The sequence below is a fragment of the Trichechus manatus genome, unplaced genomic scaffold, assembly GCF_000243295.1.
Source record: "Trichechus manatus latirostris isolate Lorelei unplaced genomic scaffold, TriManLat1.0 scaffold00006, whole genome shotgun sequence".
Taxonomy (NCBI): domain Eukaryota; kingdom Metazoa; phylum Chordata; class Mammalia; order Sirenia; family Trichechidae; genus Trichechus; species Trichechus manatus.
Genome location: NW_004443942.1, coordinates 9,076,435 through 9,088,634, shown reverse-complemented (window position 1 = coordinate 9,088,634; position 12,200 = coordinate 9,076,435). Strand labels below are relative to the sequence as shown.

At 48.7% G+C, this 12,200-nt stretch overlaps 1 protein-coding gene across 2 annotated transcripts in view; it reads left to right on the top strand.

Annotated features, from left to right (window-relative positions):
* PLEKHA7 (pleckstrin homology domain containing A7) overlaps positions 1-12,200 on the top strand; it is a 229,665-nt gene that overhangs the window by 210,352 nt on the left and 7,113 nt on the right. The window contains exons 18-24 of one of the 2 annotated variants that reach the window (XM_004369678.2): positions 871-979; positions 1,189-1,415; positions 5,041-5,229; positions 5,345-5,462; positions 7,455-7,558; positions 8,142-8,342; positions 11,185-11,343. In XM_004369678.2, coding sequence (XP_004369735.2) covers positions 871-979; positions 1,189-1,415; positions 5,041-5,229; positions 5,345-5,462; positions 7,455-7,558; positions 8,142-8,342; positions 11,185-11,343 — 1,107 coding nt within the window. Of the gene's footprint in view, positions 1-870; positions 980-1,188; positions 1,416-5,037; positions 5,230-5,344; positions 5,463-7,454; positions 7,559-8,141; positions 9,808-11,184; positions 11,344-12,200 lie in introns of those variants that run through there. The other variant, XM_023737555.1, reaches the window with a different exon arrangement.

Sequence of the window (12,200 nt, the reverse complement as noted above, 5' to 3'; positions counted from 1 at the left end):
GTCTATGGGGCTTCCATGACCTTTCCTTGTACAGGTTGTGCCAGTTTCCCCTGTATTGTGTACTGTCTCACCCTTCACCCAAGATACCACTTATCATCCCCCCCCCACCCCTCCCATCCCTGGTAACCAACAAAGATGGTTACATTTTGCGTGTGAACTCTTTCATGGGTTTTTACAATAGAGGTCTCATACCATCACCACCAATTTTTATAACATTTTCATCACCTCAAAAGTAAATCCTATACCCATTAACAGTCATTCCCCATTAACTCCTGCCAACTCCCCACCCCCTAGCCCTAGGCAACCTCTAATATACTTCCTGTCTCTATGGAGTTGCCTTTTCTGGACATTTCATATAAATGAAATCATACAATATATGTCCTTTTATGATTGGCTTTGTTCACTTAACAATGTTTTCAGGGTTCATCTATGTTGTAGCATGTATCAGGACATTGTCCATTTTTACTGCTAAATAATATTCCATTGATCATTGTACTTTTAACAAAACCTCAAATCCCAGGATTCAGCTCTCTTTTTTTTAAGCTCTGTCTTTATATTCTGGGGATGGTCTATCCTCTAGTCCTTGCCTTTCCTTCCCCTCTGCCATAGTTGCATAAGCAGTCAATTTTTTAATTAGGTAGAAATAGACAAACTGGACTGGTAAAAGCTACTCAAAAATTTCTCTGTGGACCTTGGACTGTTCCATGTCTGTGCTTCTCCCAGGAAGCCTAGCCCTGACAGAGTTCCAGAGGGGATACTGCCCCTGCTCCCAGGGTGAGGGGCTGTGTCTGAAATAGCAGGCTAAGTCCTAAGAAGAAACTTCTGGTAAGGAGCTAAGAAGGAAATGAACCACCATCTCTTCTTGCTCAGGAGAAATCACAGATACAGAAGGATCTGTGGAGGATTGAAGATGTCATTGCAGGCCTGAGTGCAAATAAAGAGAACTTCAGAATCCTGGTGGAATCGGTCAAAAATCCGGGTGAGTGGCCCATCTGCCTGGGTGTGGCTGCTGTGCCTTTGGTGGAAGGAGGGGTGGGTTGGGGGCCAGGACTCGGGTGGATAGGATAGCCCTTGAGGGGGGTTGGCTTTGGGAAATTGAGTCTGTCTGGTACTAAGTCACTCCACTTGTCCTCCATGGAAAAAGGTCTTTGTTCCATCTTATGCTTTTTTGCCTTTCGTGTCCCTTAGAGAGAAAAACAGTGCCTTTATTTCCTCACCCGCCTGTGCCTTCACTCTCACCTTCTGAGAGCAAGCCGTCCCTGCAGTCCAGCCCTCCGACCAGCCCTGTGCGGACCCCCCTGGAGGTTCGACTCTTCCCCCAGCTGCAAACCTACATGCCATACCGACCTCACCCACCCCAGCTGAGGAAAGTGATGTCCCCCCTTCAGTCACCAACCAAGACGAAGCCCAAAGTTGTAAGTTTTGAAGTCCGGGAGCTGAGCAGCTTCTCTCTGGCAGATGCTTGTCTCTTTCAGTTCTAAGATCACCTTCTCTTGGGAAAGAAACTCTCAGGGAAATAGAACCAGGCAGAGTCCTAAGGGAGTCCTGAGCCCTGAGGAGTTAATGAGTAGTATTTACCCTGCCATCTGCCTCTGACTCTCGAGTTGGAAGAGATGACCTAGCCCAACCCTCCCATTATGTAGTTGGGAAGAGTGAGGCCAACAAGAGGAAGTGATTGTGCTAAATAAGAGTGGAATTTGTGATCTACACCATGAAGAGAAGTGTGTGGTTGTTGGTGGGGCTGCTCCTATGCAGGGCTCTGTGCAAACCTGTAGAGGGCTTTCCCTGCAGTTATACAAGCCTGTGGGTGATAAGCTCATCCCAACCCAAGACCATCCTTATCTTCATCTGTAGTTGAGCACTGTGCCCTTGTAAGGATGCACATGATCATCACAATAACCTCATAGAGTACAGATAGGAAGAACAGTATCCCCATCTTACAGATAAGAAAACTAAGGCCCAAATATATTGAAATTTGCTTAAGGTCTCCCTGTTAGTGTAGCCAACTCACGCCTCCTGACCATGCTGTTTATTCCGTGCCATCTGTCACCTAATTGGCCATTCAGGTCCTCTGGTCAGGTCTGTGGCCTATAGTGTTGACTGGGCAAATGCCTTGACTTGCCTGGCATAGAGATGAGTCAAGCCCTGGGCAGAGTCTGGGAACACAGGAGATTTAAAGGAAGTAGAAGATTTGGTTGGTTGATAAAGTGAGAGCTCTTGCCTTTAGGACCAGTTCATCCTTGGCTGAAAAACACAGGGTTTGGGGAAGGGTGATGGTCCCAGTGGCAGGGAAGCTATAGCAGATGGGGCCTTGGAATGGAGGCCTCCAGGTTTTTGCCAACAAAGACTTGGAGAAGCCTTGCTTAAGGCTACCCAAATGGTGTGCCTAGGACCTCTTATGGGGTCAGTGCACAGAGCTGGGTAAACCACATGAGTTCCTGTACTGGGGCCATCACCATCCACCTGCTTCCAGCAAGGCCCAGAACTGCCAGACACTTGTCAGGACCCTGGGTGTGCTCCATGACCCAGCCAGAGCGTCACTGTCAATTTCTTCATCTTGAGATGTCCTTTCCAACCCCAGATCTAGGAGGCAGACTGGAGCCCCAGCCATAGGACAGGAGGTAGAAAATAAAACAAACAGCATGAATGTTGGAGTCAGGTGGCTGATTACATAAGGCGGGATGCTTGCTGGCTAGGCGAGGAACAGATAGAAAAGGTGCTAGCCGGGGAGCTGGAATGCCTGGATTCCAGTCCTGTTCTCTCACTGTGTTCTCGGGCAAGTCCATCCCCTTTCTGAGCCTCCTCAGTTTTCTCTTGTGGAGAACAAGCAACTTGGAATCAATGACCACAAAGGTTCCTCCTCACAGCTTGGTCTTCTGTCGCTCTATGGCAGGGTTTTTCCAACTTGGTTGAGCATCAGGGTCCCCAGGGGGCCTTCTTTCCTGTCGTTCCAGTAAAGTATGTGTGCTTACCAATTTTACCAGTTTTGTTGTTTGCTTGTTTTTGTGGTAAAGTATATATAACACAAAATTTGCTACTTTAACCATTTTTAAATACACAATTCAGTGGCATTAATCACATTCCCAGTGTTGTGCAGCCATCACCAGCCCTAAGCAAGGCTTCTCTAAGCCTTTGTTGGCAAATACCTGGAGGCCCCCATTCCAAGGTCCCATCTACTATAGCGTCCCTGCCACTTGGACCAGCCCCTCTCTCCAAACCCTGTGTTCTTCAGCCAAGGATGGCCTGGTCTTGAAGGCAAACCCTTCCATCACTCCAGACATAAACTTTGTACCCATTATCAACAAATCCTCATTCTCCCTTCCTTCAGCCCCTGGTAACCACTAAATCTGCTTTCTATGTCCATGAATTCACCCATCCTAGGCATTTTACATAATTCGAATCATACACTATTTGTTCCTTTCTGTCTGGCTCATTTCACCTAGCATGATGTTTTTGAGGCTCATCCATGTCGCCTGTTTGCTTGTTTTTTACATTTATATTTGTGAAACAATAATATCCATCCTGAATTATTATGTAAAATATGAGTTTATAATTTAACAAGTAATTACAAAGGGACTAACATGTTATACCACTACCCAGACCAAGAAATAGAACTTTGCCAGCAGCTCTCAGGCCTGTGGGTCCCTTCCCTGTCTATGCCATTCCCTTTCCTCCGGTGGTAGCCACTACCTTGACTTTTTGGGTAATAGTTTCCTTGCTTTTCCTTATGGTTTTACTGCCTATGTTTGCATCCGTAAACGCTTTCATTTAATTTTGCCTGTATATAATGTTTTATCTATTCTTTTGCATCTGACATCTTTTCTTCAGTATTTATTTGTGAGATCCATCTACATTGTTACAGGTAGCTATGGTTCTTTCATTTTTATTAGGCTTGTTTTCTTGAATTTAATGTCATTTTTAAAAAGTAAATAATATTCTCAAAGGGTACAAAAACAGAAGATATACAAAATAATAAAAGGTCTTCCTCCCACCTTCATTCTCCAGATATCCTGTTCTTGTTAACCAAAGGCAAAAAGAGTTTTATATTTCTCTTTCTAGGGAGGTTTTAGAAATTGGTGGCTCTGTGGTCTTACCAGGATTGGAAACCACTGATCTTGGAGGACCTCTGGGTATCTTGGGCAGGCAGCTTAACTTACACACATTAATGGAATGTGTTGCTTTAAAAGAATGGGGATAAATCTTCACAAAGCACGCTTGGAGCATCCTTTCTTAAGTGCTGCAATATTTTGAAAAACAAAGCGAAATTAGACTAAGAAAGGGGGAGTTCAGGAGGAGGAAGGGTGCCACGGTCACTGTAGTCTGTAGGAGTGGGTGTTCATGGCAGTCAGGGGCCAGTATGTTGATATGTGGAGGAACCCACAGCCCTCGGAAAGCATTGTAGATGGGGGTTTCAAGGAAAATAGTTATATTCATTCCAGCCCAGGGAGTAGGCTGCTGTGTAGACAGTGAGTCACTCATCCCACAAGCTTTTCAATCAATGAGTCATGAAGAATCAAATACTTTGCAACTGTGCACATTTTGATAGAAAGGGCAGGAGGACACAGACTCTGTCCTTGCTCAGATCCCCAACCTGCTGAAGAATCCAGAGTTTGTGCAGGCACAAGGAGCCTGCTCAGTCTAGCACTGTGGAGTAGGCAAGATGTTTGTTCTCTAGTGGGAGTGCTGCCACAAACTTAGAAGGAAGCACAGAGTTACCAGTGGAGTAAGCAGTTTGACACGGGGCCAAGAGCACTGGCCCCAGGAGACCTGAGTTCTGGAATTGGGGACACAATACATACAGGTAACGCTGAAAAGTAGAAAATATGTGAATCACAGGGAACCATGGGGATGGGGCAGAGACATCCCTCCCCTTCACATTTCAACCAGGAGAAATGATAATGCCCCTTGGCCGAGTGGTCATGCTCTGTGCCTCCGAGGTGGCCTGATATGGTCCTTTGGGCCACCACTGTGGCGGTGACACTGTCAACAGCGCCCCCCCCCCCCTCATCAGACACTGGTTCTGGTTCTTTTTCTGAGCAGGAAGACGAGGCACCTCCCAGGCCCCCTCTACCCGAACTCTACAGCCCAGAGGACCAGCCCCCGGCTGTGCCGCCTCTGCCAAGGGAGGCCACCATCATCCGGCACACTTCTGTAAGGGGCCTCAAGAGACAGTCGGACGAAAGGAAGCGAGACCGGGAGCTCGGCCAGTGTGTGAACGGGGACTCAAAGGTGAGCAGGGAGGGTCCTTGGGGTTGCCCCACTGTGTGTAGCAGGAGGAAAGGTGATGTGGGGCCTGTGTCATACTTGCCCTGGGCAGGTGTGACAGCCTCGGACTGTCCCACAGGTGGAACTCCGATCGTACGTTAGTGAGCCTGAGCTGGCGACCCTCAGCGGGGACACGGCCCAGCCCTCCCTTGGACTTGTGGGCCCTCAGAGCAGGTACCAGACGCTGCCAGGTAGAGGTAAGGCAAGACCCTCCATGGAGTCTTTACAGGAACCCCTGCCATCCCTCACTGGTACCTCATACTCTTCTGCTTGCAGCTTTGGGGCTAGATTCGGGCAGCAGCTGTCAGGAGGCCCTGAGCTGCTGCTGCTTCCTTTAGCCCACATCCTGATTCTCTACCTCTTGTTTTATATCTATCCTAGAAACGGTAATAATAGCAGTTACTATAGAGCCAGGCACTGTGTGACCTTAATGCTCACAGCAATCCTGTGAGGGAAGTATTGTTAGTATTTCATTTTAGAAATAAGGAAACTAAGGCTCAGAGAAAGTAAATTTGATAAGTGATGGAGCCAGAATATAGTCTCAGTGTTCTGGCTCCAGAGTCCATGCTGCTAGCCACTGTCCCCTGTGGGCCGGGATGTTGGGTGGCTGCCATCAGCTTGGCCATCCTGGACCTTCCTGAGGATTTCTTCCCTCTTCTGTGTCATCCTAAGACTCAGTGAGACCTTACTTTAAATAAACACTCTCTCTTCAATTGGGCCTCATTCTCATTGCCCTTCCCTGACCCTTCGAGATGGGGATAGGAACAAACTTAGGCCCTGCTCATCTCTGATTTTCCAAGGAGCCAGATGCTCGTCCTCAGAAATTCCCTAAAGGGGAGGCCTCCTGACCTGTCTGCACCTGGGTCTCGTGGGACCCCTGAGCAGGCCGGCAGCTCTCCCTCACCTCTTCTCTCTTAATCTTCCTGTGTGCTCTTAGAGGTGGAAGATCAAGCGCTCTTCTCTTGTTAGCCTGCCCAGGAAGCAGAAGGGCACACAGAAGTGGTTATGACACCTGCAAGATATGTGACTTCTAGCCTACCACATTGTCTTAGTGGCCTGTGGCCTGAGCTGGCCCCTGGGAGGGTGTGGACTCTTAAGTTTTGCTGAGTTGGGGCGACAGCAGCACTTGGCACTATGCCCTGCGGCCCTTTTCCCTTCGTTCTCTACGGCCAAGCAGTGTTTATCACTAGAGGTGGTAGTGGCATTTGGGGCAGGACCATTCTTGGTCGTCCTGGATTCTTTGGGCATTGCAGGCCATGTATCATTCGTTTTTCTCATGTATTAAATGCCAGTGGTGTCCTCAGTCAGTGTGATGTCCATTTCCAGATGTTTAGGTACCACCCCAGTAAGAATCACTGCTGGTGGAGAGGCACAGGCTTTGGGGTCAGGCCAACCAGGGTGAGATAATGCTTCTAAACCATAGGACCCAGAACATGGTAAACGCATGATCAACAGTGCTCTTAGCTGTGTGACATCAGACAAGTTCCTTAACTTCTCTGACCCTTAGATTACACATCTTTACAGTGATCAGGTAATGCCTACTTTGTAGGGCTATTGTGACAAAGTCTATAAAAAATACCTAGCACAGTGCCTGCCTGTTACATAGTAAGTGCTCAGTAAATGCTTGATACCTTCTTTCTCTTCATTCATTTATTCATTCTTTTAGTCAGTCAACCAAGAGTTGTAGAATTTATAATCTAGTTAGGGCAACAGGTATGTTGACACTGTGGTCACTGCAGTATTCAATGAATATGATGTGGGTTATAGGGGATAACTAATTCTGCCTGGGGCATCTGAAAGGCTTCACCAAGGTGGAATATTTGAGTTAGGTTGTGAAGCGTATATTTAAGAGTTCATCAGAAAGAAGAGGGATGAAAGGCATTCCTACCCCTTCTTCCTTTCTACCTGCCAAGCAGCCCAGGTCTTCTGCATGTGAGGGAAGCTTAGTGTAGCCCATTGGTCTATTGGGATGCCGTCCCCCTTGGGGGCAGTTGGCACTCCTGGGCTAGTCCCCCCATCCTGCACCCTGACAGCCTTACTCTTCCAGTCCCTGGGAAGGAAGAGGAGACAGAAGAGTGGGTCATTGGCTGGGAGCTCTTGATCACCCTCATGGGAATGGGAGGTTATTAGGAAGGGCCAAAGCCTGTCCACCCTACCATGAACACACTCACATTTCTGTTTTTCCTAAGGGCTCTCAGGATCCACATCAAGTCTCCAGCAGTCATCCAGCATTGCTCCCTATGTTACGCTGCGTAGGGGTCTAAATGCCGAAAGCATCAAGATGACCTTCCCTGTGAGTGGCCTTGAGAAGTTTTTTAGTTCCCTGTTGCTGCCTCATGTGCGGAGGGAAGGGGCTCTGAGGTGGACGGTGATTGGTGAACCTGTGAGCTCAGGGGTCCCCCTGCCACCATGTGCTCAGTGATGCCTTCCACACTGCCCACCAAAAAGGGCAGGGCCTGCTTGGAGCAGCATCAGACTTCCCTCTGCATTTCCCAGGGATCACCCACCTTTCTCTCCAGCCTGTCAGGGTCATGGGAGGGAGCGCCAGAAGTCTGTACCTTGGGTCATGGCCCATCACATGCTGCATGTGAGCCTGACTGAACAGGCCTAGACCTCAGTGACTGCATCTGCAGGATAGGGTGCTTCCCAGAGGGTGGGGTGCAGCCCAGTGTGGGCTGTGTGCATCATGTCCATGAGCGTGCTTAGAAGAAGTGGTTCTTGATGGCAAGAGGGGCTCAGCTAGAGTGTGTGTGGGGATGTGTATGTGGGGGTGGGCGTGTATGGCGAGGGGAACGGGAATGAGACCAGCAGGGTGGCTGCCCTCTGTGTTCCCAGCCCAGCTGCTCTATCTGTAACTTGCCCTCCCCCCTCGGCAGAGACCCAAGAGTGCCTTGGAGCGCCTGTACTCAGGGGACCACCAGCGGGGCAAGATGAGCGCGGAGGAGCAGCTCGAGCGCATGAAGCGGCACCAGAAGGCCCTGGTCCGTGAGCGCAAGAAGACTCTCAGCCAAGGAGAGAGGATGGGCCTCCCTTCGTCCCGCTACCTCAGCCAACCTCTCCCTGGAGATCTTGGCTCAGTATGTTAGGGTCCAGGCAGGCGGGGCTGGGAGAAGGAACAGAGCTTCCCCTCAAGCTGAGCAGGGCTTCCCCGATTCCCCCAGACAGAAGCATGTCCCACTCCCTGGGAGAGTGGGCTGTTGACCTAGTGGTTCAGAGCACATCCCATGGGGCTGTTTGCCCATGGCCTGGGCTGTGTATGTGACCTGGTCAGAGAGTGACCCAGACAGAGCAGGAGAGAGGATGTCACAGCAGGAGTCGAGAAGCCCAAGAAAGTATCCAAAGCCAGTCTTCCGAGCTGAGTTTGAGAGGGGCCTTTGCAGGCATTCAAAATCTCAGCTGAATCAAGGACCTGGGAATATAGAGTTTGAGGAGTGGAGGAGGAGGATGGTGATATGATTTGATAAGGTGGAACGTAAGCAAACCAACCAGCCTTCCAAACCTCCAAGCCAATGCCCTGTGGGGGTTACTGGGCATGACTGGTGTCCCACAACCCTGAGGGCTGGTGGTCTCCCACAGCTTGTGGTGCTAAGAGGCCTCATGGTGCCCCCAGAGAGCTGGGGAATCTGTGCTTCCCTCTGGTGGCGCTGCCCAGCACTGTGCCCTGCCCACAGTCACCTTAGGTCCCTTTTGGAAACATTCCGTTTGACTTTTCCCTGTTGTTTGAAATCTCACGTTTCCCTAGCTCTCTAGCCTAACTGTTCTTTCCCTAATTCATTGCACAAGCTCTCTTGCTTTTAGTGTTGTTGCTCATTGCCCCTCTAATCCTGCCTGATTGTGTTTACAGAAGCTTCTAATTTGCATTGAACATTCTCTAACTGGCCTGTGCTCTTTGTTACCAGGCTTGTAATAGCCGCTCTTGTCTTAATAGCTTAGTAAGCACCCCCAGATGTGACTCACCTTTCCGCTGCCCCCATCCATGCAGGCCTACTGACTTAAAATTCACTTGTCCCGATCACCGCCTGGCAAAGCTGAGCCGACCCGCTGCCTGAGGACCATGGTCGTTGGCAGAGGTTTGGGCATTAAGAATTTATCTGAGTCCATCCTTTGCACCTGGACAGTAGACGTGGACTTTGGAGACTGTACATTTGAATAAGTTTTACCAAGTCTGAGGTGGTTCAGTTCCAATTCCTGTGGTCCCATTGCACAATTTCTTATGGAAAACTTTTGTGTTTCTGGTACTTAATAACTTGAATGGAAAGCAAAATATGCTATGTTCTGTATTCAGAGGGGTTCTCTGCAGCTGTTAGCTCAGACACCAAAGGGGTAAGACCCAAGACACTTATACCCTTAAAGCTGCAAACCTGGTAACTTTTAAACTTTATAAGAAAATGTCATATGGGGTAACACTGACCTTTTACAACTTGATGTCTCAAAAGTAGAAAGATTATCTAAAAATTATAATTTCTATACCTTGTAATTTTTCTCTTTAAAAACAGACTGGTGTAAGTCTCTGCATCAACGCCAATAAATGTGTTGCTTGATCAGAATGGATTGGCGTGGTTCTTCCCCAGGATACATCATAAAGTCTAGTGATCCTTTGCTGTTTGTGTAAACGATCAGGCTGGGCTAAAACGAGCCCTTGTCTCTATTTGGGGCACTTGTGAGCATGTAAGAAAATGTTTGTTTTCTTTGTGAATCATTAAATTAATTTTTATCTCTGGAACTTCATTTGCCTAATCCTTTCAAACTGTAATTGGAAATCATCAGCTAAGAGCAATTACATTGGTCTGGAGTTGGTACTGAGAGCTTGTGCATGAATGGGTGAAATGTCTGTTATGGCTATGGGCTTAGGGTTTATGGGGTTTTGAGGGATCCTCAAAGACAACTGTGACTGTTTGGGGCTCCATGAGGTGAATGAAGTGGGAAAGAGGCAGCTACCTGGGATGGATAATCATCCCCCCCTGTGCATATGCTTTGCTTCTGCTCAGAAAAAGAGAGGCTTTGAGCCTGTTCCCTATCTTTCTCCAACCTATTCCATGTCGAAGGCCTCTGAGGATGCAGGCCACAGGTGGATAGGAAGGCCTCTGGGAAGCAAGACCCTCGTGCTTGAGCCTTAAAGTGGTTGGGTTAGATTTTTCCTCTTGTAAAGAGATGCTTATTACAAAGTCAGTTCTGCCAAATAATCCTGGGAAAGTTGTATTTGATTTATCATCTCAATTTTAAATTTTTTAAATTTATTTTTAATTAAAGGAAAATATCTACCCCAAATAGATGCTGTCTTACACAGCACCTTATCTGCCTCACTAGCCCCACAGTGTTCCCACTTCACCGTCCCCAGCCCTGCTGCGGGTATACACATCACCCTAACTGTGTCCTGTATCTGCTAATGAGGGGCTCTTGGTTATTCCACTTGCTTAACAGGGCCTCTGAGGACTTGTTTTCTCCATTATTTCTCAGCCTGGGCCATGTGGCTCCTGAACTAGAAAGCCTTCCCCGAGCTGTGGGGCAGCAGAAGGGGTGATTCCCTTCTTGGGAGCGCTGCCCTAGATTCTGTTTTGGGTTCACTCTCTCAGACCGGAAGAGCCTTCTACATCCTTGGGAACCATTGTGAACCGTATGCCCTGGGTCTTAGACCTTTGCCCTGGGGTTGCATATTTGAACCCTCGGGGGCCAGGTCAGAGAGAAAGCAGTGGTCCGGAAACAGACCATATGAAGGGGATGGAGGCCTCCTCTGTTAAACAAGGAGTTACAGCTCACAGGAGGGACCGTCCGTCACGAAACTGTCTTGTTTTAGAGGCAAGGAGGTTGAGGTCCAGACCTGCCTTCTCAGGACCTGCGAGGACTGTCCCAAAGGGACCTGGTGTGGCTCTTTCAGCAGTCAGGAAGTGACTGCTCTTAACCCTGTTGTTCTGTTGCCAGTGGAAACGCGAGCAGGACTTTGACCTACAGTTGCTGGAACGGGCCATGCAAGGGGAAAGAAAGGACAAGGAGGAGAATGGCTGGTTGAAAGTGCAGGCCATGCCCGTCACCGAGTTGGACCTGGAGCCGCAAGACTATGATTTGGACATCAGCAGAGAGGTGAGGCAGGAGCTACCTTCATGCCACCCCAGGAGGCACGACCTTCAGGCTGGCAGCCTGACCAACCGTCCCAGTGGCACTGTGGAGTGTTGTCCTGAATGGGGGCAAGGCTAAGCCTCAGTGTGGTCCAGGAGAATGGATGGGTAGCAGCTTGAGGCAATAAAAGCAATCCAGGCTTTTTGATACAGGTTCAAATCTTTTTCTCTCTCTCTATTTTGGGGCAAGTCATTTAACTCTTCTGTGCCGCTGTTTTCTCAACAATAAAGTGGGTCGGGAGGATCAAGTAACTTAGTATGTTGCTGGGAGGATTAACAATGATCAGAAAGCCATGAACACAGGGCCTGGCACATGATAGGTAGATGATGTAGTCATTGTTATTGTTGGGAAATGTTGCCTGGAAAACCAAAGGTTGGCCTTTCAACTGACCACTCAGGATGACTTGGACAATTAGACTTAGGGTGGTGAAGGGCAGGTTTGAAAACCACCAGCGAAATTTCTAGCCATGACTGGGGCTAAGAGATGGTGCATAGTTCTGGTCTGAATTCTTCGGGTGCCCTCTGGTGGCTAACATGCATCATAACAGGTCAGGCCTGGGAAAGCTGGTAGCCCCTGAATCTTTGCGCATTCAGGAATATTGCTACCCAAGGGAAGAGAAAGGGGACTTAGGGGGTGACAGACTCAGGGCCCTCAAGACATAGGGTGGTCTTCTGTAGTCTATATTGTGTCATTTGTAAGTTCTGGAGGGCAGAGTCTGTAGCTATTTGGTTCACCTTTGTACCCTTAGTACTGGCACAGGGCCTGGCACACAGCAGGTGCTCCATCAATACTTGCTGAATGAAGAGTGTGCTCAGTGAATT